General features: G+C 45.9%; 1 protein-coding gene across 1 annotated transcript in view; it reads left to right on the top strand.

Moving 5' to 3' along the window:
- The window catches only part of obscnb (obscurin, cytoskeletal calmodulin and titin-interacting RhoGEF b), an 868,128-nt gene that overhangs the window by 298,173 nt on the left and 546,283 nt on the right, over window positions 1-23,672 (top strand). The window contains exons 62-68 of the mRNA XM_068053434.1: window positions 1,098-1,407; window positions 2,122-2,266; window positions 3,688-3,867; window positions 4,591-4,785; window positions 5,625-5,745; window positions 19,020-19,098; window positions 19,721-19,812. Of these exons, the coding sequence (XP_067909535.1) occupies window positions 1,098-1,407; window positions 2,122-2,266; window positions 3,688-3,867; window positions 4,591-4,785; window positions 5,625-5,745; window positions 19,020-19,098; window positions 19,721-19,812 (1,122 nt within the window). The remainder of the gene's footprint in view (window positions 1-1,097; window positions 1,408-2,121; window positions 2,267-3,687; window positions 3,868-4,590; window positions 4,786-5,624; window positions 5,746-19,019; window positions 19,099-19,720; window positions 19,813-23,672) is intronic.

Below are 23,672 nucleotides of genomic sequence, written 5' to 3'. Positions count from 1 at the left end.
GAGGATTGGTTAACTAACAGAAAACAGAGAGTAGGTTGTTTTAGAGTTGGCAAGCTGTAACTAGTGGAGTGTCAAAGGGATCAGTGCTGGGGCCTCAACTATTTACAATCTATAACAATGCCTTAAGGGACAGGATATATGGTTGCTAAATTTGATGATGACACAAAGATTGGTAGGAGAGTAAGTTGTGAAGAGCACATAAGGAGTCTGCAAAGGGATAGAGATAGGCTGAGTGAGTGGGTAAAGATTTGGCTGATGGAGTATAATGTGGGACCATATGAACTTGTCCACTTTGGCCAGAAGAATGGAAAAGCAATATATTATTTAAATGGAGAGAAATTGCAGAATTCTGAGATGCAGAGGGACCTGGGTGTACTAGTACACGAAACACAAAAAGATAGTATGCAGGTACATCAAGTGATTAAGAAAGCAAATGCAATGTTATCGTTTATTGCAAGCGGAATTGAATATAAAAGTAGAGATATTTTGCTACTGTTGTACAGGACATTGGTGAGACCACATCTGGAGTATTTGTACAGTTTTGGTCTCCTTACTTAAGGAAGGATATAATTGCATTGGAAGCAGTTCAGAGAATGTTCAATAGACTGATTCCTGGGATGAGAGGGTTAGCTTATGAGGAAAGGTTGGACAGGGTGGGTCTGTATTCATTGGAGTTTAGAAGGATGAAAGGTGATCTGATTGAAAGATATAAGATTCTGAAGGGACTTGACAGGGTGGATGTGGAAAGGATTTTTCCCCTTGTGGGAGAGTCTAAAACTAGGAGGAACAGTTTAAAAATATGGGGTCTGCTATTTAGGACAGAGATGAGGAGAAATTTTTTCTCTCAGAGGGTTGTGAATCTATGAAACTCTCTTCCCCGGAGAGTGGTGGAGGCAGGGTCATTGAAGGATTTTCAGGCAGAGGTAGACAGATTCTTGACAAACAAGGGAGTCAAAGGGTATCGGGTGTAGGCAGGAAAGTGGAATTGAGCCCACAAACAGATCAGCCATGATCTTATGGAATGGTGGAGCAGGCTCGAGGGGCTGAATGGCCTACTCTTGCTCCTAGTTCATATGTTCCTCTTCTCATCAAACTAGGGAATGCAAATGTTTTCCGTAATAACAGTGACAAACTGCTGAAAAGCCTCAGAACTTTTGAATTGCCGATCACATTCAAAGACACGAGAATGAACGCTCTATTCTATGTCATATCTGGAGAATGTGACATGCTTATCAATTTCCACACAGCAACAGATCTGCACATGATTGCAGTCACATACGCGATTCCTTTGCATAACAAAAACATTCTCGAACGGTATGCTGATCACTTCACTGGTATTGACAAGCTGACAGGTGTTACATGCAAGCTGCATGTAGATCCTAATGTGGCCCCAGTCATGCAGCAAAGGCAATGAATACCATTTCATGTCAGAAAACAGACAGAGAAGGGACTTCAATGCCTACTTGACCTTGACATTGTTGGAAAAAATTGGGGATGAGCCTACCCTTTGGGTCTCACCATACAAATTGTCAAGAAACCCAAGAGTGAGAACCAGATTAGAATCTGCATTGATGTGCGAACACCAAACCAAGCCATAACAATGAGAATGACACTTGACACCAACAATCGATTACATCATAGAAAAAGTGAATGGTGCTAAACACTTTGCTGAACTTAACCTCAATGCAGGCCACCATCAAATCGAGCTTGCAGAAGAATCAAGATGTCTTACTGTATTCTCTACTCATATCAGACTTTTTAGATAAAGATAGAGAGAGATACAGCACTGAAACAGGCCCTTTGGCCCACTGAGTCTGTGCCAACCATCAACCACCCATTTATACTAATTCTACATTAATCTCATATTCCCTGCCACATCCCCACCTTCCCTCAATTCTCCTACCACCTACCTATACTAGGGGCAATTTACAATGGCCAATTTACCTATTAACCTGCAAGTCTTTGGTTGTGGGAGGAAACCGGAGCACCCGGCAGAAGCCCACGCGGTCACAGGGAGAACTTGCAAACTCCGCACAGGTAGTACCCAGAACTAAACCCAGGTCGCTGGAGCTGTGAGGCTGCACTGCTAACCACTGCACCACTCACCACTGTGCCACAAAGGCTCAACTTTGGAGTCAGCTCAGCAGCTGAGATATTTCAGCACTTGATTCAATCTGCACTTCAATGGCTTGAAGTCACTTCGAACATCAGTGATGACATTCTCATCTATGGCCACACCGAAAGTGAAGGAGGCCGTGGCGTACTGGTATTGTCACTGGACTATTGACCCAGGGTATTGTTCTGGGGACATGGGTTCGAATCCCACCACAGCAGAAGGTGGAATTTGAATTCAATTAATAAATCTTGAATTTAAAGCTAGTCTAATGATGGCCATGAAACCATTGTTGATTGTTGTAAAAACCCATCTGGTTCACTAATGTCCTTTAGGGAAGGAAATCTGCTGTCCTTACCTGGTCTGGCTTACATGTGACTCCAGATCCACAGCAATGTGGTTGACTCTTACATGCCCTTGAAATGGCCGAGCAAGCCACTCAGTTCAAGGGCAATTAGGGATGGGCAATAAATGCTGGCCTGGCCTGTGACGCCCACATCCCATGAAAGAATAATTAAAAAAAAAAGAACTCGAGACACGCCTACAACGTCTCTGAGAATGTAACCTCACCTTGAACAGGGGCAAGTGCTTGTTCAATGAAAGTAGAATTGAATTCTTTGGTCATGTGTTCAATGGTGAAGGAGTATCACCAGATCTATGGAAAGTTGAAGCCATTGCGCACGCTGCAGATCCTACAAAAGTGCAAGAAGTCCAGAGTCTGCTAGGATTCGTAATGTACTGCAGTCGTTTCATTCCTGGCCTCACTACACTATTTGCCCCTCTACACAATCTGACAAAAGGGGCCATCAAGTGGAAATGGACTAAATCTCACAAACAGGCGGTACACCAGTTCAAATGACATTTGTCAGCAAGTTGCACAAATGCCTATTTTGACCTTGAGAACACCGCCCAGGCAGTTGTCGATGCAAGCCTGGTTGGCTTAAGTGCAGTTCTCATGCAGAAAGACAGGACAAGTAACCCATCAGTCGTTGCGATGGCAAGCAGGTCACTAATGCCCGTAGAGCAATTTTGCAAATAGAGCTGTCAATCATATAGATTAGATTTTAGATTAGAGATACAGCACTGAAACAGGCCCTTCGGCCCACCGAGTCTGTGCCGAACATCAACCACCCATTTATACTAATCCTACACTAATCCCATATTCCTACCAAACATCCCCACTTGTCCCTATATTTCCCTACCACCTACCTATACTAGTGACAATTTGTAATGGCCAATTTACCTATCAACCTGCAAGTCTTTTGGCTTGTGGGAGGAAACCGGAGCACCCGGAGAAAACCCACGCAGACACAGGGAGAACTTGCAAACTCCACACAGGCAGTACCCGGAATCGATCCCGGGTCCTTGGAGCTGTGAGGCTGCGGTGCTAACCACTGCGCCACTGTGCCGCCCACATATAGGGTATCTTACAATTTTTTATCTAATTATATGGAAGCGAATTTAAAGTAATAACCGTTCATTGACCACTAGTAAGCTTGTTCAACAATTCACATAGCAAACAACCCATTTGAATGGAACGTTGGATATTCAAACTACAAGAGTACAAGTTCTAGGTTGAGCTCAACCTAGCAGATTATCTTTCACGACATCCGCTGCCGAAACCCGACCCTACTAGTCATGAGGAAAAGGTTGCTGAACAGCATCTCAACTACGTAAGCATAAATACAGTGGCAAAGTCGCTAAAACTAGCTGACATCAAGCAGCTACAAAACAAGATGAGGCTTTGCAACTATGTATGAGGGCTATAGAATCACGAAACTGGAAATACTTGATGGAGAATGCATCTACAAACAAAATTGCTCACACACTACAAGGTCTTCACAATGTTCGAAATGAGCTCTCCGTTACAGCAACATCTGATCTTGCATTATGCAACAACTGTATTGTCATTCCACATTCATTGAGGGAATGAGTTGTCAATGTAGCACATGAAGGACACCAGGGAATTGTCAAAACCAAACAACTCCTCAGGGAAAAGGTATGGTTTCCAGGACAAGAACAAAGAACAGTACGGCACAGGAACAGGCCATTCGGCCCTCGAAGCCTGCACCGATCTTGATGCCTGTCTAAACTAAAACCTTCTGCACTTCCGGGGTCCGTATCCCTCTATTCCCATCCTATTCATGTATTTGTCAAGATGCCTCTTCTCCACCACCTCCCCCAGCAACAAGTTCCAGGCACTCACCACCCTCTGTGTAAAGAACTTGCCTCGCACATCCCCTCTAAACTTTGCCCCTCTCACCTTAAACCTATGTCCCCTAGTAACTGACTCTTCCACCCTGGGAAAAAGCTTCTGACTATCCACTCTGTCCATGCCGCTTATAACTTTGTAAACCTCTATCATGTCGCCCCTCCACCTCCGTCGTTCCAGTGAAAACAATCCGGTGGAGCACAAAATCAATCAGTGTTTGCAATGTCAAGCAACTACAATGTCAAATCTTCATGATCCTCTCAAGATGTCCGAACTACCTCCAGGACCATGGATTGAAGTTAGCATTGATTTTGCAGATTTGCCTACAGGTGAACAGCTGCTTGTTGTCAGTGACGACTGCAGTAGATTCCCAATCGTGGAATTAGTTATGTCAACTTCAATGAAAGCAGTCATCCCAAAGCTTGACCAGATCTTTGCCTTGTTTGGAATCCCTCAAATGGTTGGAAGTGACAATGGAGCACCCCCCCGCCCCCACCCCCCACCCCCTCACAGTGGTGAGTTCAGTAAATTCGCAAACTACAGAGTAAAATCACACTCGGTTGGCCAAGATCTAATGGAGAAGTGGAGAGATTAATGTAAACCTTGAAAAAGTGATAAATACAGCTATGGCTGAAAGTGATGGACGCAAGAGCTATATCACTTTCTTCGTAATTACAAAGCGACACCCCACTCGACTACTGGAAAACCTCCAGCTACGCTCATCTTCGCACATCCTTTGTGCACACTTCCACGCTTCAGAGCTAATGATCAACATTACGTGAACGTGATCGAGAATAAGGATTGAATGAAAGTAAATGCAGAGTGAAACATGAAATTAAGAACTATGCTGCTAAAGCCAAGAGATAAAGTACTTGTGAGTCATAGTGGTCATGTCGGAAAACAAACAACCATTTGTTGTGACCAACGCCAAAGGTTCAATGATCACTGCTAGGCGCGCTTCACAAATCATCACAAGAAACACGCCATTCTTCAAAGCATTAAAAACACCACTCGCAAGCATTGGATCCGATTCTGACATCGACATCTAAGATGAAGAACATGATTCAGATGAGACTACATCTGATGTCAGATGATGTTCTACTCGTGAGAGAAAACGTCCACCATATTTAAGTGTCTATGATACAAAGTAAACTATTTATGTTTAAGTTTATTGTATGCATTTCTGGAAACAAACCATTGAAACATGCTATGGCTCTCATTTACTAAGAAGGGGAGGGATATAGTGTGTTTTGAAATTGCAGTTGCATTGAGCATTGTGTACACTTGCAGCTGCTGTAGAAGACACATGCTAGCAAAGGGAAAGTGAAAGTAAAACAGAATAAAGAAGAAGCCTTCAAGTTCAACAGCCTGCTGCAGTCTTTGTCTCAATCGATGTCTCACATATCCTCTACTAAACTCGGTCAGAGCTCACTAAAGTCCTGAGAGACATCAAAATGACAGAGGATCCCTCCAGGCTGGAACAGGTGAACTTGGGATTCAGTTCGTCTAGTGTTAGAATCTTGTGGGGGCATCTCTTTAGGGAGAGGATCCTCCTTTAGAATGCATGTAATTGAGCTGCACCAGTCTGTGGCCCATTTTGTCCTATAAAAGAAAAGGGAATGCTTTGGAATGTGCCTGAGTGTCTGCCACAGTTGAATAGTTGGCAATGAGATGTGAGCGTGCAACTTCCAGCAGTGCTAAGTATGAGAGGGCAAAGTGAAGTATGTGAGTGTGAGGTTTGAGTCATGGTTCATTATAGATTGCTGGTGGGCAGGTGAAGGGTGAAGCTAGTGGTGCAGTTGGTCGGACTTGGCATTGTAAAGATGCATTCACTGACCTTGACCACTCATGTGAGGTCATTAAACTTCTTGTGGCACTCATCCATGTCCTGAACACCACTGTTGTCATTGAACACCTTGGCCATATGCTCCCATGGAGGGTCTCGTGGCCCCCTGAGCGAAGAGAACCTCTCTCCTTCAGTCCATCTCCTGCACCAGGGGTCCAGCATGACAGCAGAAAACCTGGAGTATACTCTCACCCATTGAGCCATTTTGTGTCCTTCCTGAAGCTCTTCTAATGTTGCCCAGACACTTCTAGCCCCTGCTAAAGCCAGAATGCACCTTGCCTTTAAGAGGTGCATTCTGGCTTTAAATAGTGGAGACTAACTTTAAGTAGTGCGAGCCTCACATAAACTTGGGCCCCCTGTTGAGGCATACAGCCACTCATCAGTGCATTTTGTGCTGTGCTGCACACCAGAGTCATGGAAATGAGCAGGTAGCACAAAGTTTGCATGCTGCCTGCAGGATAATTATGTATCGCGGCCCCTAAATTTGGCGCTAACCGATTTAGCTTTCATAAAGCTATAATTTAATGATTGTGATTGTGGAAATTCTTGTTGCATTCACATGACATTCCTCTCTTTAACTGAGGTAGTAAGCCATCTTAAATAAATGGGTCAAAATTGCTTTTAAAATAGTGGGTAAGTATAGTTTGTTCCTTAATGATTGTATTATTTTAGCGTGCTCTCACACCTTTGACTGGAGTAACATTACTGAACCAATTTCCCCATCAATGAAAAAAGCTGCATTTATATTTCGCCTTAAGTGCCCCTAAGATGTCTCTAAGTACCTCAGAGCGAATGTATTACTTTTGAGTTAGAATCATAGAACGTTTACGGCACTGAAAAAGGCAACTAGGTCCATTGTGTCTGCGCGGCCGAAAAACTAGCCACCCAGACTAATCCCATCTTCCAGCATTTGGTCCGTAGCCCTGCAGGTTATGGCACTTGAGGTGCATATTCAGACACCTTTTAAATGAGTTAAGGTTTTCTGCCTCATTCAGGCAGTGAGTTCCAGACCCGCACTTTAAATCTATGTCCCCTAGTCACTGACCTCTTTGCTAGGTAAATAGGCCCATCACATCCACTCTCACAATTTTGTACATTTCAATCAGATCTCCCCTCAGCCTTCTCTGATCCAAGGAGAACAATCCCAGCCTATCCGATCTTTCCTCATAGCTGCATTTTTACAGTCTCGGCAACATCCTCATAAATATCCATACCCTCTGTAGTACAATGACATTCTTTCTGTAACGAGGTGACCAGCATTGCACACTGTAGTCAAGTTGTGACCTAACAAATGATATATACAGTTCCAGCATAACCTTCCTTCTCTTATATTCTATACCTCGGCTAATAAAGGAAAGGATTCCATTTGCCTCTTTATCCACCTTATCGACCTGATCTGTGGACATTCACTCCAAGGTCAGAGAGTCATGGAGTCGTACAGCATAGAAACAGGCCCTTTGGCCCACCGCGTCCATGCTGACCATAATGCCGATCTATACTAATCCCACCTGCCTGCATTAATTCCATATCCCTCTATGCCTTGCTCATTCAAGTATCTGTCCAGATGCCCACTATCCTGTGTGTGAAAAATTTACCCCTTTGATCCCCTTTAAACCTCCTCCCTCTTACCTTAAATGTATGCCCTCTAGTTTTAGTCACCCCTACCATGGAAACAGACTCTGGCTATCTACCCTATCTATGCCTCTCATAATTTTATATACCTCTATCATGTCCCCTCTCAGCCTTCTTCACTCCAGGGAAAACAGACCCAGCCTTATCCAATCTCTGTTTATAACTCAAGCCCTCCAAACCAGGCAATATCCTTGTGAATCTTTTCTGCACCCTCTCTAGCTTAATAACATCTTTCCTGTAGTACGGCAACCAGAACTGCACACAGTACTCCAAATGCGGCCAAACCAACATTATGTACAACTGTAACATGATGTCCCAACTCTTGTACTCAATGCCTCGGCCGATGAAGGCAAGCATGCCATATGCCTTCTTCACCACCCTGTCTACCTGTGTTGCCACTTTCAGGGAACTGTGTACTTGCACCCCAAGGTCTCTCTGCTCAACAACACTCCCCAGGGGCCTGCCATTCACTGTATATGTCCTGCCCTGGTTTAACTTCCCAAAATACATCACTTCACACTTGTCTGCATTAAATTCCATTTGCCACTCCCTTGCCCACTTTCCCAGTTGATCTATATCATGTTGTAACCTTAGACAACCTTCTTCACTGTCCACTCTACCACCAATTTTGGTGTCATCTGCAAACTTACTAATCATGCCCCTTACATTCACATCCAAGTCATTCATATATATGACAAACAACAGAGGGCCCAGCACCGATCCCTGAGGCACACCACTGGTCACCGGCCTTCAATCTGAAAAACAACCCTCCACTACCACCCTCTGCCTCCTATCACCAAGCCAATTTTGTATCCAATTTGCTAGCTCAACCTGGATCCCATGTGTTCGAACCTTCTGGACCATGCGGGACCTTGTCAAAGGCCTTGCTAAAGTCCATGTAGACAAAGTCTATCGCCCTGCCCTCGTCAGTCCTCTTGGTCACCTCCTCGAAAAACTCAATCAAATTCGTGAGACATCATTTCCCATGCACAAAGCCATGCTGACTATCCCTAATCAGACCATGCCTTTGCAGATGCATATAAATCCTGTCTCTCAGAATCCCTTCCAATAACTTTCCCACCACTGATGTAAGGCTCACCGGCCTGTAGTTCCCTGGTTTATCCCTGCTGCCCTTCTGAAATAAAGGCACAACATTAGCTATCCTCCAGTCTTCTGGAACCTCACCCGTGGCTAACGATGATACAAAAATTTCTGCCAGGGCCCCAGCAATCTCCTCTCTTGCTTCCCATAGCATCCTAGGATACACCTGGTCAGGCCCTGGGGATTTATCCACCTTAATGCGCTTCAAAACCTCCAACACCTCCTCCTTTGTAATGTTGATATGCTCCAGGATATCGCTGTTCCCTCCCTTGAACTCACTAGCTTCCATGACCTTCTCCACGGTAAATATGGATGAGAAATATTCATTTAAGACCTCGCCCATTTCCCGTGGCTCCACACATAGATTGCCACACCGATCCTTAAGAGGACCTACTCTCTCCCTAGCTACCCTTTTACTCTTAAAATATACTTATAGAATCTTTTAGGATTCTCCTTTATTTTATCTGCCAGGGAAATCTCACGGCCCCTTTTTGCCCTCCTAATTTCCTTCTTAAGTGTAGTCCTAAATCCCCTATACTCCTCGAGGGACTCGCTCGATCCCAGCTGTCTATACCTGACATATGCCTCCTTCTTTGTCCTGACCAGACTCTCAATATCCCTCGTCAACCGAGGTTCCCTAAACTTGCCAGCCTTGCCCTTCCATCTAACAGGAACATGCCGGCCCTGAACTCTTCCTAACTCACTTTTAAAAGCCTCCCACTTGCCAGACGTCCCTTTACCTGTAAACAGCCTCTCCCATTCAACTTTTGAGAGTTCCTGTCTGATGCCATCGAAATTAGCCTTCCCCCAATTTAGGACTTCAACCTGAGCACCAGTCCTATCCTTTTCCATAACTATCTTGAAGCTAATAGAGTTATGGTCACTGGTCCCAGTGCTCCCCCACTGACACATCTACCACCTGCCCATCCTCATTTCCTAAGAGGAGGTCGAGTGTAGCCCCTTCTCTAGTAGGGCCATCCACATACTGCTTCAGAAAACTATCCTGGACACACTTCACAAATTCTTCCCCATCTGATCCCTAAGCACGAAGGCAGTCCCAGTCAATATTAGGGAAGTTAAAATCACCTACTATTACAACCCTATACTTTCTACACCTATCTGTGATTTCCCTGCATATATGCTCCTCCACTTCCCTCTGACTATTGGGGGGCCTATAGTATAATCCCATCAAAGTGATGACCCCTTTCTTATTTCTAAGCTCTACCCATATGGCCTCGCTGGACATTCCCCCTGGGATATTCTCTCTAATTGGTTATGTAACTGTTTTTTATCTCCCTGCTATTTATCGAATCTTGCTCGGTTGAAAACTAGCTGCCATCTTTACTACATAGTAACAGTAACAATAACAGCTGTAGGCTGCAGGAAGTGATTGATGGACTGGTCAGATGGGCCATAAAGTGGCACATGGAATTCAACCTGGAAAAGTGTGAGCTGATGCATTTGGGGAGGTCAAACAAGGGAAAGGAATCGACAATTAATGGGAAAATACTGAGAAGTGTAGAGGAAGTGAAGGACCTTCCGGGAGTGGAGCAGAGAGCAGTCAGAGCTCTTCCAGCGTGCCGGAGTTTTGAAAAGAAAAGGCAAACAGTGAGGTCAGAGGAGAGCTGCATGCTGATTGGTTGGTGAGTAGCAGCTGTTAGAATATCTTAAAAAAAGGGGAAAGTTGTTTTTTTGTTGGGGAAAAAAAAATCTCTGGTGATAAGGTGAGTGCTACTAAAGTTTTTTTTAAGGACTTTAGCTTGAAGTGGCTAGAACTAGTATAATTAGCATTTTTTTAATTAAGGGAGTAACTAATTAACCTAAGGATAAGTCATGGAAGAAGAGCTCAGCCCCGTGATATGCTCCTCCTGCGCTATGTGGGAAATCAGGAACGCATCCAGTGTCCCTGATGACCATGGGTGCAGGAAGTGTATCCAGCTGCAGCTACTGGCTACCCGCATTACGGAGCTGGAGCTGGAGCTGCGGGTGGATTCACTGTGGAGCATCCGCGATGCTGAGGAAGTCGTGGATAGCACGTTTAGTGAGGTGGTCACACCGCAGGTAATGGCTGCACAGGCAGAAAAGAGATGGGTGACCACCAGATGGAGTAGTAGGCATAGGCAGGTAGTGCAGGAGTCCCCTGTGGCCATCCCCCTCTCAAACAGATATACCACCTTGGATACTGTTGGGGGGGATGACCTCTCAGGGGAAAGCAGCAACAGCCGAGTTTGTGGCACCACGGAGGGCTCACCACAGCAGGGGAGGAAAAGGGTTGGAAGAGCTCTCGTGATAGGGGATTCTATCGTAAGGGGTGCAGATAGGCGTTTCTGTGGCCACAAATGAGACTCTAGGATGGTATGTTGCCTCCCTGGTGCTCGGGTCAAGGATGTCTCGGAGCAGCTGCATGACATTCTGAAAGGGGAGGGTGAGCAGCCAGAGGTCGTGGTCCATATTGGTACTAACAACACAGGCTGGAAGAGAGATGAGATCCTGCAAAGTGAATATAGGGAATTAGGCAGAGGGTTAAAAAGCAGGATTAAAGTAAATGCAGTTTAGTTTACCAGACCTTCCACGCTCCCTGTCCTGCCCCTGCCCGGCCTGTCTACTGGACTTGCTTGCTTTAACCTCTACATTTGCGTCAACTGTCTCATTGAGAGACTACTACTTTGGGTCCCACCCCCCTGCAAGACTAGTTTAAACCCTCCCGAGTAGTACTAGCAAACCTCGCCGCAAGGATATTGGTCCCCCTCCAGTTTAGATGCAACCCATCCTTCTTGTCCAGGTCACCTCTGCACCAGAAGAAATCCCAATGATCCAAGTAGCTGAAGCCCTCCTGCCTACACCAGCTCTTCAGCCAGGCATTCATTTGCCTAATCCTCCTATTCCTGCCCTCACTAGCACGTGGCACAGGAAGTAATCCTGAGATTACAACCCTAGAGGTCCTGCAAAGTGAATATAGGGAGTTAGGCAGAGGGTTAAAAAGCAGGACCTCTAACTAGTCTTGCAGGGGGGTGGGACCCAAAGTAGTAGTCTCTCGATGAGACAGTTGAGGCAAATGTAGAGGTTAAAGCAAGCAAGTCCAGTAGACAGGCCGGGCAGGGGCAGGACAGGGAGCGTGGAAGGTCTGGTAAGCTAAACTGCATTTACTTTAATGCAAGAAGCCTTACAGGTAAGGCAGATGAACTCAGAGCATGGATCGGTGCATAGGATTGTGATATTATAGCTATTACGGAAACGTGTTTGAGGGATGGGCTGGACTGGTAGCTCAATGTTCCGGGGTACCTATCCTTCCGGTGAGACAGAGGTGGAGGTAAGAGAGGAGGGGGAGTTGCACTGTTGATTAGGGAGGACATCACGACAGTAGTTAGCGAGAATATCCCGGGGGGAATGTCCAGCGAGGCCATATAGGTAGAACTTAGAAATAAGAAAGGGGTCATCACTTTGTTGGGATTATACTATAGGCCCCCCAATAGTCAGAGGGAAGTGGAGGAGCATATATGCAGGGAAATCACAGATAGGTGTAGAAAGTATAGGGTTGTAATAGTAGGTGATTTTAACTTCCCTAATATTGACTGGGACTGCCTTCGTGCTTAGGGATCAGATGGGGAAGAATTTGTGAAGTGTGTCCAGGATAGTTTTCTGAAGCAGTATGTGGATGGCCCTACTAGAGAAGGGGCTACACTCGACCTCCTCTTAGGAAATGAGGATGGGCAGGTGGTAGATGTGTCAGTGGGGGAGCACTGGGACCAGTGACCATAACTCTATTAGCTTCAAGATAGTTATGGAAAAGGATAGGACTGGTCCTCAGGTTGAAGTCCTAAATTGGGGGAAGGCTAATTTTGATGGCATCAGACAGGAACTCTCAAATATTGAGTGGGAGAGCCTGTCTACAGGTAAAGGGACGTCTGGCAAGTGGGAGGCTTTTAAAAGTGAGATAGGAAGAGTTCAGGGCCAGCATGTTCCTGTTAGATGGAAGGGCAAGGCTGGCAAGTTTAGGGAACCTCGGTTGACGACGGATATTGAGAGTCTGGATTCCTTTTGGAATCTATTCTTTGCTTCACATTACATCTAATGTATTGGCTACTAGGTTTTAGTTTAAAACGTGGTCAACTACTTATAGTGACACCAATTAAATCATATTAGGGGTTTTCTTGGCTATTCTGTTTTGCGACTAAGCCCCAACATTCCAGTGAACCATGCTTCTGCCAAATTTTCTTGAAGATTCTGCCTGTTGCTTATTGTGAAACTTAGTAACTAGTTAATTTTATCCCAACTCACTGACTTGTTCACATATTTTACATTACATTGGTCCGAAATGAATACTTCAGTATTCACCAGTGAGAGGGACCTGGTCGTTTGTGAGGACTGTGTGGAACAGGCTGATATGCTCGAATAGGTTGAGGTTAAGAGGGAGGATGTGCTGGAAATTTTGAATGATATGAGGACAGATAAGTCCCTGGGGCCAGACGGGATATACCCAAGGATATTACGGGAAGTGAGGAAAGAGATTGCTGCGCCTTTGGCGATGATCTTTGCATCTTCACTGTCCACTGGAGAAGTACCGGATGATTGGAGGGTGGCAAATGTTGTTCCCTTGTTCAAGAAAGGGAATAGGGATAACCCAGGGAATTATAGACCAGTCAGTTTTACGTCAGTAGTGGGCAAATGATTGGAGAGGATTCTGAGAGACAGGATTGATGATTATTTGGGAAAGCATGGTTTGATTAGAGACAGTCAGCATGGCTTTGTGAGGGGCAGGTCTTGCCTCACAAGCCTTATTGAATTCTTTGAAGATGTAGACAAAACACATTGATGAAGGAAGAGCAGTGGATGTGGTGTATATGGATTTTAGCAAGGCGTTTGATAAGGTTCCCCATGGTAGGCTCATTCAGAAAGTAAGGAGGCATGGGATTCAGGGAAAGTTGGCTGTCTGGATACAAAATTGGCTGGCCCATAGAAGTCAGAGGGTGGTAGTAGATGGAAAGTATTCAGCGTGGAGCTCGGTGACCAGTGGTGTTCCACAAGGATCTGTTCTGGGACCTCTGCTCTTTGTGATTTTTATAAATGACTTGGATGAGGAAGTAGAAGGCTGGGTTAGCAAGTTTGCTGATGACACGAAGGTTGCTGGAGTTGTGGATAGTGTGGAAGGCTGTTGTAGGTTGCAACGGGACATTGACAGGATGCAGAGCTGGGCTGAGAAGTGGCAGATGGAGTTCAACCTGGAAAAGTGTGAAGTTATTCATTTTGGAAGGTAGAATTTGAATGCGGAATACAGGCTTAAAGACAGGATTCTTGGTAGTGTGGAGGAACAGAGGGATCTTGGGGTCCATGTCCATAGATCGCTCAAAGTTGCCACCCAAGTTGATAGGGTTGTTAAGAAAGCGTATGGTGTGTTGGCTTTCATTAACAGGGGGATTGAGTTTTAAGAGCCGCGAGGTTATGCTGCAGCTCTATAAGGCCCTGGTTCGACCACACTTGGAATATTGTGTTCAGTTCTGGTCGCCTCATTGTAGGAAGGATGTGGAAGCTTTGGAGAGGGTGCAGAGGAGATTTACCAGGATGCTGCCTGGACTGGAGGGCATGTCCTACAAAGAAAGATTGAGGGAGCTCGGGCTTTTCTCATTGGAGCGAAGAAGGATGATAGGTGACTTGATAGAGGGGTACAAGATGATGAGAGGCATAGTTCGAGTGGATAGCCAGAGACTTTTTCCCAGGGTGGAAAGGGCTATCACCAGGGGGCATAATTTTAAGGTGATTGGAGGAAGGTTTCGGGGAGATGTCAGAGGTAGGTTCTTTACACAGAGAGTGGTGGGTGCGTGGAATGCACTGCCAGCGGTGGTAGTAGAAGCAGATACATTAGGGGCATTTAAGCGACTCTTGGATAGGTACATGGATGATAGTAGAATGAAGGGTAGGTAGTTAGTTTGATCTTAGAGTAGGTTAAAGGTTCGGCACAACATTGTGGGCCGAAGGGCCTGTACTGTGCAGTACTGTTCTATGTTCTATGTTCTATATATCAGCTATTTCTTCAAACACAATACCTGCTAAGACAGTTAATTCAGGATTCACACCTAAAGTCCTGTACTGCAGTGTGGCTCATTGTCGTATGCTAGGCAATTGTTCCTGAAGGAAAGTGCTATCTGTACACATCAGCCTTTCAGTAGTCTTGGGTAAAAAGCTTTAGGCTTAACTGATAGCTTCTGCTTTTCAGAGGCAGAGTCAACCTGCTTTTATGAAAGGGAAATTGTGTTTGACAAATGTATTAGAGTTTTTTGAAGATGTAACGAGCAGGGTGGATAAAGGGGAACCAGTAGATGTAGTGTATTTGGATTTCCAAAAGGAATTCAATAAGTTGCCTCATGCAAGATAAGAGCTCATGGTGTTGTGGGGCAATATATTAGCATGGATAGAAGATTGGCTGACAAACAGGAAACAGAGTCAGGATAAATGGGTCATTTTCCAGTTGGCAAACTGTAACTAGTGGAGTGCCACAGGGATCAGTGCTGGGGCCTCAACTTTTTACGATCTATATTAATGACTTGGATGAAAGGACCAAGAGTATTGTAGCCAAATGTCTTCTTCTTCTTTGGCCTCCTTGTCTCGAGAGACAATGGATAAGCGCCTGGAGGTAGTCAGTGGTTTGTGAAGCAGCGCCTGGAGTGACTATAAAGGTCAATTCTAGAGTGACAGGCTCTTCCACAGGTGCTGCAGAGAAATTTGTTTGTCGGGGGTCTTACACAGTTGGCTCTCCCCTTGTGCCTCTGTCTTTTTTCCTGCCAATTACTAAGTCTCCTCGACTCGCCACACTTTAACCCCGTCTTTATGGCTGCCTGCCAGCTCTGGCGAACGCTGGCAACTGACTCCCACGACTTGTGATCAATGTCACAGGATTTCATGTCGCGTTTGCAGACGTCTTAAAAGCGGAGACATGGACGGCCGGTGGGTCTGATACCAGTGACGAGCTCGCTGTACAATGTATCTTTGGGGATCCTGCCATCTTCCATGCGGCTCACATGGCCAAGTCATCTCAAGCGCCGCTGACTCAGTAGTGTGTATAAGCTGGGGATGTTGGCCGCCTCGAGGACTTCTGCGTTGGAGATACGGTCCTGCCACCTGATGCCAAGTATTCTTCGGAGGCAGCGAAGATGGAATGAATTGAGACGTCGCTCTTGGCTGACATACGTTGTCCAGGCCTCGCTGCCATAGAGCAAGGTACTGAGGACACAGGCCTGATACACTCGGACTTTTGTGTTCCATGTCATTTTTCCCACACTCTCTTGGCCAGTCTGGACATAGCAGTGGAAGCCTTTCCCATGCGCTTGTTAATTTCTGCATCTAGAGACAGGTTACTGGTGATAGTTGAGCCTAGGTAGGTGAACTCTTGAAGCACTTCCAGAGCGTGGTCGCCAATATTGATGGATGGAGCATTTCTGACGTCCTGCCCCATGATGTTCGTTTTCTTGAGGCTGATGGTTAGGCCAAATTCATTGCAGGCAGCAGCAAACCTGTCGATGAGACTCTGCAGGCACTCTTCAGTGTGAGATGTTAAAGCAGCATCGTCAGCAAAGAGGAGTTCCCTGATGAGGACTTTCTGTACTTTGGACTTCGCTCTTAGACGGGCAAGGTTGAACAACCTGTCCCCTGATCTTGTGTGGAGGGAAATTCCTTCTTCAGAGGACTTGAACGCATGTGAAAGCAGCAGGGAGAAGAAAATCCCAAAAAGTGTGGGTGCGAGAACACAGCCCTGTTTCACGCCACTCAGGATAGGAAAGGGCTCTGATGAGGAGCCACCATGTTGAATTGTGCCTTTCATATTGTCATGGAATGAGGTGATGATACTTATTAGCTTTGGTGGGCATCCAATCTTTTCTCGTAGTCTGAAGAGACCACGTCTGCTGACGAGGTCAAAGGCTTTGGTGAGATCAATGAAAGCAATGTCGAGGGGCATCTGTTGTTTAAGGCATTTCTCCTGTATCTGACGAAGGGAGAACAGCATGTCAACAGTCGATCTCTCTGCACTAATGCCACACTGTGCCTCAGGGTAGACGCGCTCGGCCAGCTTCTTGAGCCTGTTTAGAGTGACTCGAGCAAAGACTTTCCCAACTATGCTGAGCAGGGAGATTCCACAGTAGTTGTTGCAGTCACCACGGTCACCTTTGTTTTTATAGAGGGTGATGATATTGACATCGCGCATGTCCTGAGGTACTGCTCCCTCGTCCCAGCACAGGCATAGCAGTTCATGTAGTGCTGAGAGTATAACAGGCTTGGCACTCTTGATCATTTCAGGGGTAATGCTGTCCTTCCCTGGGGCTTTTCCACTTGCTAGAGAATCAATGGCATCACTGAGTTCCGATTTGGTTGGCTGTATGTCCAGCTCATCCATGACTGGTGGAGGCTGGGCTGCATTGAGGGCGGTCTCAGTGACAACATTCTCCCTGGAGTACAGTTCTCGGTAGTGCTCAACCCAGCGGTCTATTTGAATGCGTTGGTCAGTGATTATGTCCCCTGATTTAGAATTGAGGGGGGCGATCTTCTTGATGGTTGGCCCAAAAGCTCTCTTAATGCCATCATACATTCCTCTGATGTTTCCGGTGTCTGAGGCCAGCTGAATATGACTGCATAGGCGTTGCCAGTAGTCGTTTGCGCAGCGCCTGGCTGTTCTTTGTGCAGTGCTTCTGGCTGCTTTAAGTGCTGCGGATGTTAAATCGCTGGGGGCTTTCTTGTAGTCCAACAGTGCAATGCGCTTAGCGGCTATGACAGGTTCCAGCTCTTCATTATGAGATTGAAACCAGTCTGCATTTCTCTTCGCACTTTTGCCGTAGGTGGTCAAAGCTGACTCATAGATGGCGTCTCTGATGTGCGCCCACTTGGTCTCAGCATCCCCTGTGGGAGTGTTTTGAAGGGCTGTTACAAGAGAATTTAGACATTTTTGTAACAGCTGTGGGTGAGAAATTCTGCTGGTGTTGATGCGCGGGTGGCCCTTCTGCTTGGAATGATGCAACTTCTTTGGTCTGAGTCTTGCTGCACACCAGGGAGTGGTCGGTGTCGCAGTCCGCACTGTGGAAGCTGCATGTGATTTGAACACTGTTTAAGGCGGCTCGCCTTGTGACAATGAGGTCTAGCTGGTGCCAACGACGCGATCTTGGGTGCCTCCATGAAACCTGATGACAGGGTACGAATGATATAAAGATCGGTAGGAAAGTAAGTTGTGAGGAGGGCACAAAGTGTCTGCAAAGAGATAGGTTAAGTGAGTGAGCAAAAATTTGGTAGATGGAGTATAAATTGGGAAAATGTGAGGTTTCCCATTTTGGTGGGAAAAATAGAAAAGCAGAATATTATTTAAATGGAGAGAGACTGCAGAAGGCTGTGGTACAGAGGGATCTGGGTGTCCTTGCACATGAATCACAAAAAGTTAGCATGCAGGTACAGCAAGTATTTAGGAAGGCAAGTGAAATGCTGGCCTTTATTGCAAGTGGGATGGAGTATAAAAGTATGTAAGTCTTGCTGCAACTGTCCAGGGCATTGGTGTACAGTATTGGTCTCCTTACTTGCACTGGAAGCAGTTCAGAGAAGATTCACTCACTTGATTCCTGAGATGAAGGGGTTGTCTTATGAGGAAAGGTTGAGCAGGTTGGGCCCTGTACTCATTGGAGTTTAGAAGAAAGAGGTGCTCTTTATTGAAACATATAAGATTCTGAGGGGGCTTGACAGGGTAGATGCTGAGTGGATGTTTCCCCTCATAGGGGAATGTAGAATTAGGGGACACAGTTTCAGAATAAAGGGACCTCCCATTTAAGACAGAGATGAGAAGGAATTTCTTCTCTCAGAGGGTTGTTAATCTTTGGAATTCTCTTCCCCGGACAGCAGTGGAGGCTGGGTTATTGAATATATTCAAGGTTGAGTCATTCAGATTTTTGATCTAAAAGTGAGTCAAGGGTTAATATGGGGGAGCAGCAGAAAAGTGATGTTGAGGGTAAAATCAGATCAACCATGATCTTATTGAATGGCGCAGCAGGCTCGAGGGGCTGAATAGCCTACTCCTGCTCCTATTTCTTATGTTCTTTCGTTAAAACTTGTTCACTGATGCTCATTTGGAATATCACCAAACCCAATAGGTTTAAGGCTCTGTCATAGCCTTGATTCGGATACAAATGAGGAGCTAAATGCCAGTGAGATGAAAATGAGGATGGAAAAGTAAGAGTAACTGCCCTTGATTTGAAAGCTGCATTAGACATACATGGCACTAAGAACTTCTAGCAAAGCTGTGGTTCATGGGAGTTAAGGGGAAAACTCTGCAGTATCTGGAGTCACACACAGGGGGCTGGATTTTGTTCGTGCGCTGTGCTCTGCGGCGGCGCGCTTTGAACTTGGCGGCCTTCCAACACGGATGTACAGCCCCCACGACATTACGCGTTGGGGCTGATTTAAATAGAGGTTACTGAGTGACCGCCTCCGATGCCGTAGAGGGGGCGGCCGCCACATCCCTGGCAATGGCATGCGGCGCTACTGTGCAGGTGCAGCGCCATTTTTAAAGGGCTTTAAGCCCTTAGTACAGATTTAATTTTTTAAAGATGCATTGAACATTAATATGTTTTTAATAATTAGGAGATGGAGGCCCTTCCCCAATCCCACTGTGGTCATCTCACTGCCCAGTATTTGCAAAACCTACATTATTCCCTACCCGAACTTTCTCCCTCAACCGTTAAACTTTTGCCCTTCAACCCCTTCCCACCATCCCCACAGCCAATAAAAATTGTTTTCCCCGCTCCCCCACCCCTCCCGCTCTGAAAATTTTATTCCTACCCCTCCCCACCAGGTTCTCACCTCGGAACTCCGTATGGAGTTCCGAAGGCTTGAGAGGTACGAATGGCGGCCGTAAAATCAGTGTGGAACGGCAGCCACCTGCAGGTAAGTTAATTTACATATTAATGTGTATTTACATATTTCGGTGAAGGGCCTGCTGCCATGCGGCGGGGGGGCCGCACCGAGGTTCCCCCGCCACCGGTAATTTGCGGCGGGCCCTTCTTGATGTCGGGGGTCGAAGCGTGCCTCTCCCCACAGAACTTTACTGGACCCCCCCCCCCCCCCCCACCACCACGAGCCTCGGTGTTGAGGGGCTGGGGAAAATACAGCCCAGGAAGATGGTTGTGGTTGTTGGAGGCAAGTCATCAGAGACTCAGGATATTGCTGCTTGAGTTTTTCAGGGAAGCGTATTTGACCCAGCAATCTTCAGCTACTTCATCCTTCCATTATCAGGTCATGAGCAGAGCTATTCACTGGTGTTTTTACAGTGTGCAGCTCTATCTACAATTCCTCCAATAATGTAAACTATGCCAGCCTGAACCAAGATTTGGACAGCTTCTAGGCTTTGGCTGACAAGTGGCAGGTAACATCATACTACATGAATACCAGGTAATGACAATATCCAACAAGATAAGGCTCATCTATCTACCCCTGGCCTTCAGTGCTACCAGCATTAAATGAGACTCCAGTATCTATATCCTGGGGTCACTAATGACCAGAAGCTTAACTGGACTCGCCACATGAATATTGTTGCTACAAAAGCAAGACAGAGGCTGGGTATTTTGCAAACAGTTGTTCATTTTCTGAATTCCTGAAAGACTTATTACCGGTTACTAAGCTCAATTAAGGACTGTGAATCTACTTGGCTGGGCAGTTACTGTAGCACAGTAGTTAAGTTATTGGACTAGTAACCCAGTCAGCATGAATTCATATTCCACAGTGGCAACATGATGATTAGAATTCAATTAAAAAAATTCTGGAGTCATAAAACTGGTAGTGGTTAAAGTGACCATGAAGCTTGTTGGATTGTCATTAAAACCCATCTAATGTCTCATCATGGAAGGAAAGCTGCCATCCCAGCATGGTCTATATGTTACTCCAGATCAACACCAACCTGGCTGACTCTTAACTACTGTCTAAAGTGGCCTACATTTTAGCCAGTCACTTAGAAACATCGAAAGAAAAATAGGAGCAGAAGTAGGCCATTCGGCCCTTCAAGCCTGCACTGCTGTTCAATATGATCATGGCTGATCATCCAAACTCAGTACCCTGTTCCTGCTTTCTCCCCGTATCCCTTGATCCCTTTAGCCCTATTAACTATATCTAACTCTTTCTTGAATATATTTAATGAATTGGCCTCAACTGCTTTCTGTGCTGGAGAATTCCACAGGTTCACCACTCTCTGGATGAAGAAATCCCTCCTTATAGAGTCATAGAGTCGTACAGCATAGAAACAGGCCCTTCGGCCCACCGCGTCCATGCCGACCATAATGCCTATCTATACTAATCCCATCTGCCTGCATTATTTCCATATCCCTCTATGCCTTGCTCATTCAAGTACCTGTCCAGATGCCTCTTAAATGTTGCTACTGTTTCTGCCTCCACTACCTCCTCTGGCAGCTCATTCCAGATACCCACTATTCTGTGTGAAAAATTTACCCCTTTGATCCCCTTTAAATCTCTTCCCTCTCACCTTAAATCTCGTAATTTTATACACCTCTATCATGTCCCATCTCAGCCTCCTTCGCTCCAGGGAAAACAGACCCAGCCTATCCAATCTCTGTTTATAACTCAAGCCCTCCAAACCAGGCAACATCCTTGTGAATCTTTTCTGCACCCTCTCTAGCTTAATCACATCTTTCCTGTAGTGCTGCGACCAGAACTGCACACAGTACTCCAAATGCGGCCTAACCAACATTATATACAACTGTAACATGATATCCCAACTCTTGTACTCAATGAAGGCAAGCATGTCATACGCCTTCTTCACCACCCTGTCTACCTGTGTTGCCACTTTCAGGGAACTATGTACTTGCACCCCAAGGTCTCTCTGCTCAACAACACTCCCCAGGGCACTGCCATTCACTGTATATGTCCTTCCCTGGTTTAACTTCCCAAAATGCATCACTTCACACTTGTCTGCGTTAAATTCCATTTGCCACTCCCTTGCCCACTTTTCCAGTTGATCTATATCCTGTTGTAACCTAAGACAACCTTCTTCACTGTCCACTATACCACCAATTTTGGTGTCATCTGCAAACCTACTAATCATGCCCCCTACATTCACATCCAAGTCATTCATATATATGGCAACCACACAGGGCCCAGCACCGATCCCTGCGGCTCACCACTTGTCACCGGCCTCCAATCTGAACAACAACCCTCCACTACCACCCTCTGTCTCCTAACACCAAGCCAATTTTGTATCCAATTGGCTAGCTCCCCCTGGATCCCTTGTGTTCAAGCCTTCTAGACCAGCCTACCATGCGGGACCTTGTCAAAGGCCTTGCTAAAGTCCATGTAGACAACGTCCATCGCCTTGCCCTCGTCAAACCTCTTGGTCACCTCCTCGAAAAACTGAATCAAATTCGTGAGACATGACTTCCCACGCACAAAGCCATGCTGACTATCCCTAATCAGACCATGCCTTTCCAAATGCAAATAAATCCTGTCTCTCAGAATCCCTTCCAATAACTTTCCCACCACTGATGTAAGGCTCACTGGCCTGTAGTTCCCTGGCTTATCCCTGCTGCCCTACTTAAATAAAGGCACAACATTAGCTATCCTCCAGTCTTCTGGTACCTCACCTGTGGCTAACGATGATACAAAAATCTCTGCCAGGGCCCCAGCAATCTCCTCCCTTGCTTCCCATAGCATCCTAGGATACACCTGGTCAGGCCCTGGGGATTTATCCACCTTAATGCGCTTCAAAATCTCCAACACCTCCTCCTTTGTAATGTTGATATGCTCCAGGATATCGCTGTTCCCTCCCTTGAACACACTAGCTTCCATGACCTTCTCCACGGTAAATACGGACGAGAAATATTCATTTTAGACCTCGCCCATTTCCTGTGGCTCCACACATAGATTACCACATTGATCCTTCAGGGGACCTACTCTCTCCTGAGCTACCCTTTTACTCTTAATATACTTGTAGAATCTTTTAGGATTCTCCTTTATCTTATCTGCCAGGAAAATCTCATGGCCCCTTTTTGCCCTCCTAATTTCCTTCTTAAGTGTAGTCCAACATCCCCTATACTCCTTGAGGGACTTGCTTGATCCCAGCTGCCTATACCTGACTTTTTTTTTTGTATTTTTTTGACAAAGAAGGAGGCATATGTCAGGTATCTCAGTCCTAAATGGCTTACCCCTTTTTCTTAGACTGTGGCTCCTGGTCTTGGACTCCCCCACCTTCGGGAACATCCTTCCTGCATCTAGTCTGTCCAGTCCTGTTAGAATTTTGTAGATTTCTAAGAGATCCCCTCTCATTCTTCTAAACTCTAGCGAATACAAGCCTAATCTTTTCACATGTCAGTCCTGCCATCCCAGGAATCAGTCTGGTGAACCTGCGCTGCACTCCTTCCATAGCAAGAACATCCTTCCTCAGATAAGGAGAACAAAACGGCACACAATACTACAGATGTGGTCTCACCAAGACCTTGTATAATTGTAGCAAGACATCCTTGCTCCTGCACTCGAATCCTCTCGCTTTGAAGGCCAACATACCATTTGCCTTGTTAACTGCCTGCTGCACCTCCGTGCTTACTTTCAGTGACTGGTGCACAAGGACACCCAGGTCTCGCTGCACCTCCCCTTTCCCAATCAATCCCAATCTTCATGTGAGACACAGACCCTTTCAGAAATGGATAGGGTTGAGATTGTACTTGGTGCCTATTTGTGTCCATATCCATCAACTCTCTAATAAGTTGAAAACTTATTAATTTCATAAGTGATATTGTACAAGC

The sequence above is a fragment of the Heterodontus francisci genome, chromosome 2 (genome assembly GCF_036365525.1).
Source record: "Heterodontus francisci isolate sHetFra1 chromosome 2, sHetFra1.hap1, whole genome shotgun sequence".
Lineage (NCBI taxonomy): Eukaryota > Metazoa > Chordata > Chondrichthyes > Heterodontiformes > Heterodontidae > Heterodontus > Heterodontus francisci.
Note: the sequence above shows the minus strand (reverse complement) of the source record. Positions and strands in the feature narration are given on the sequence as shown.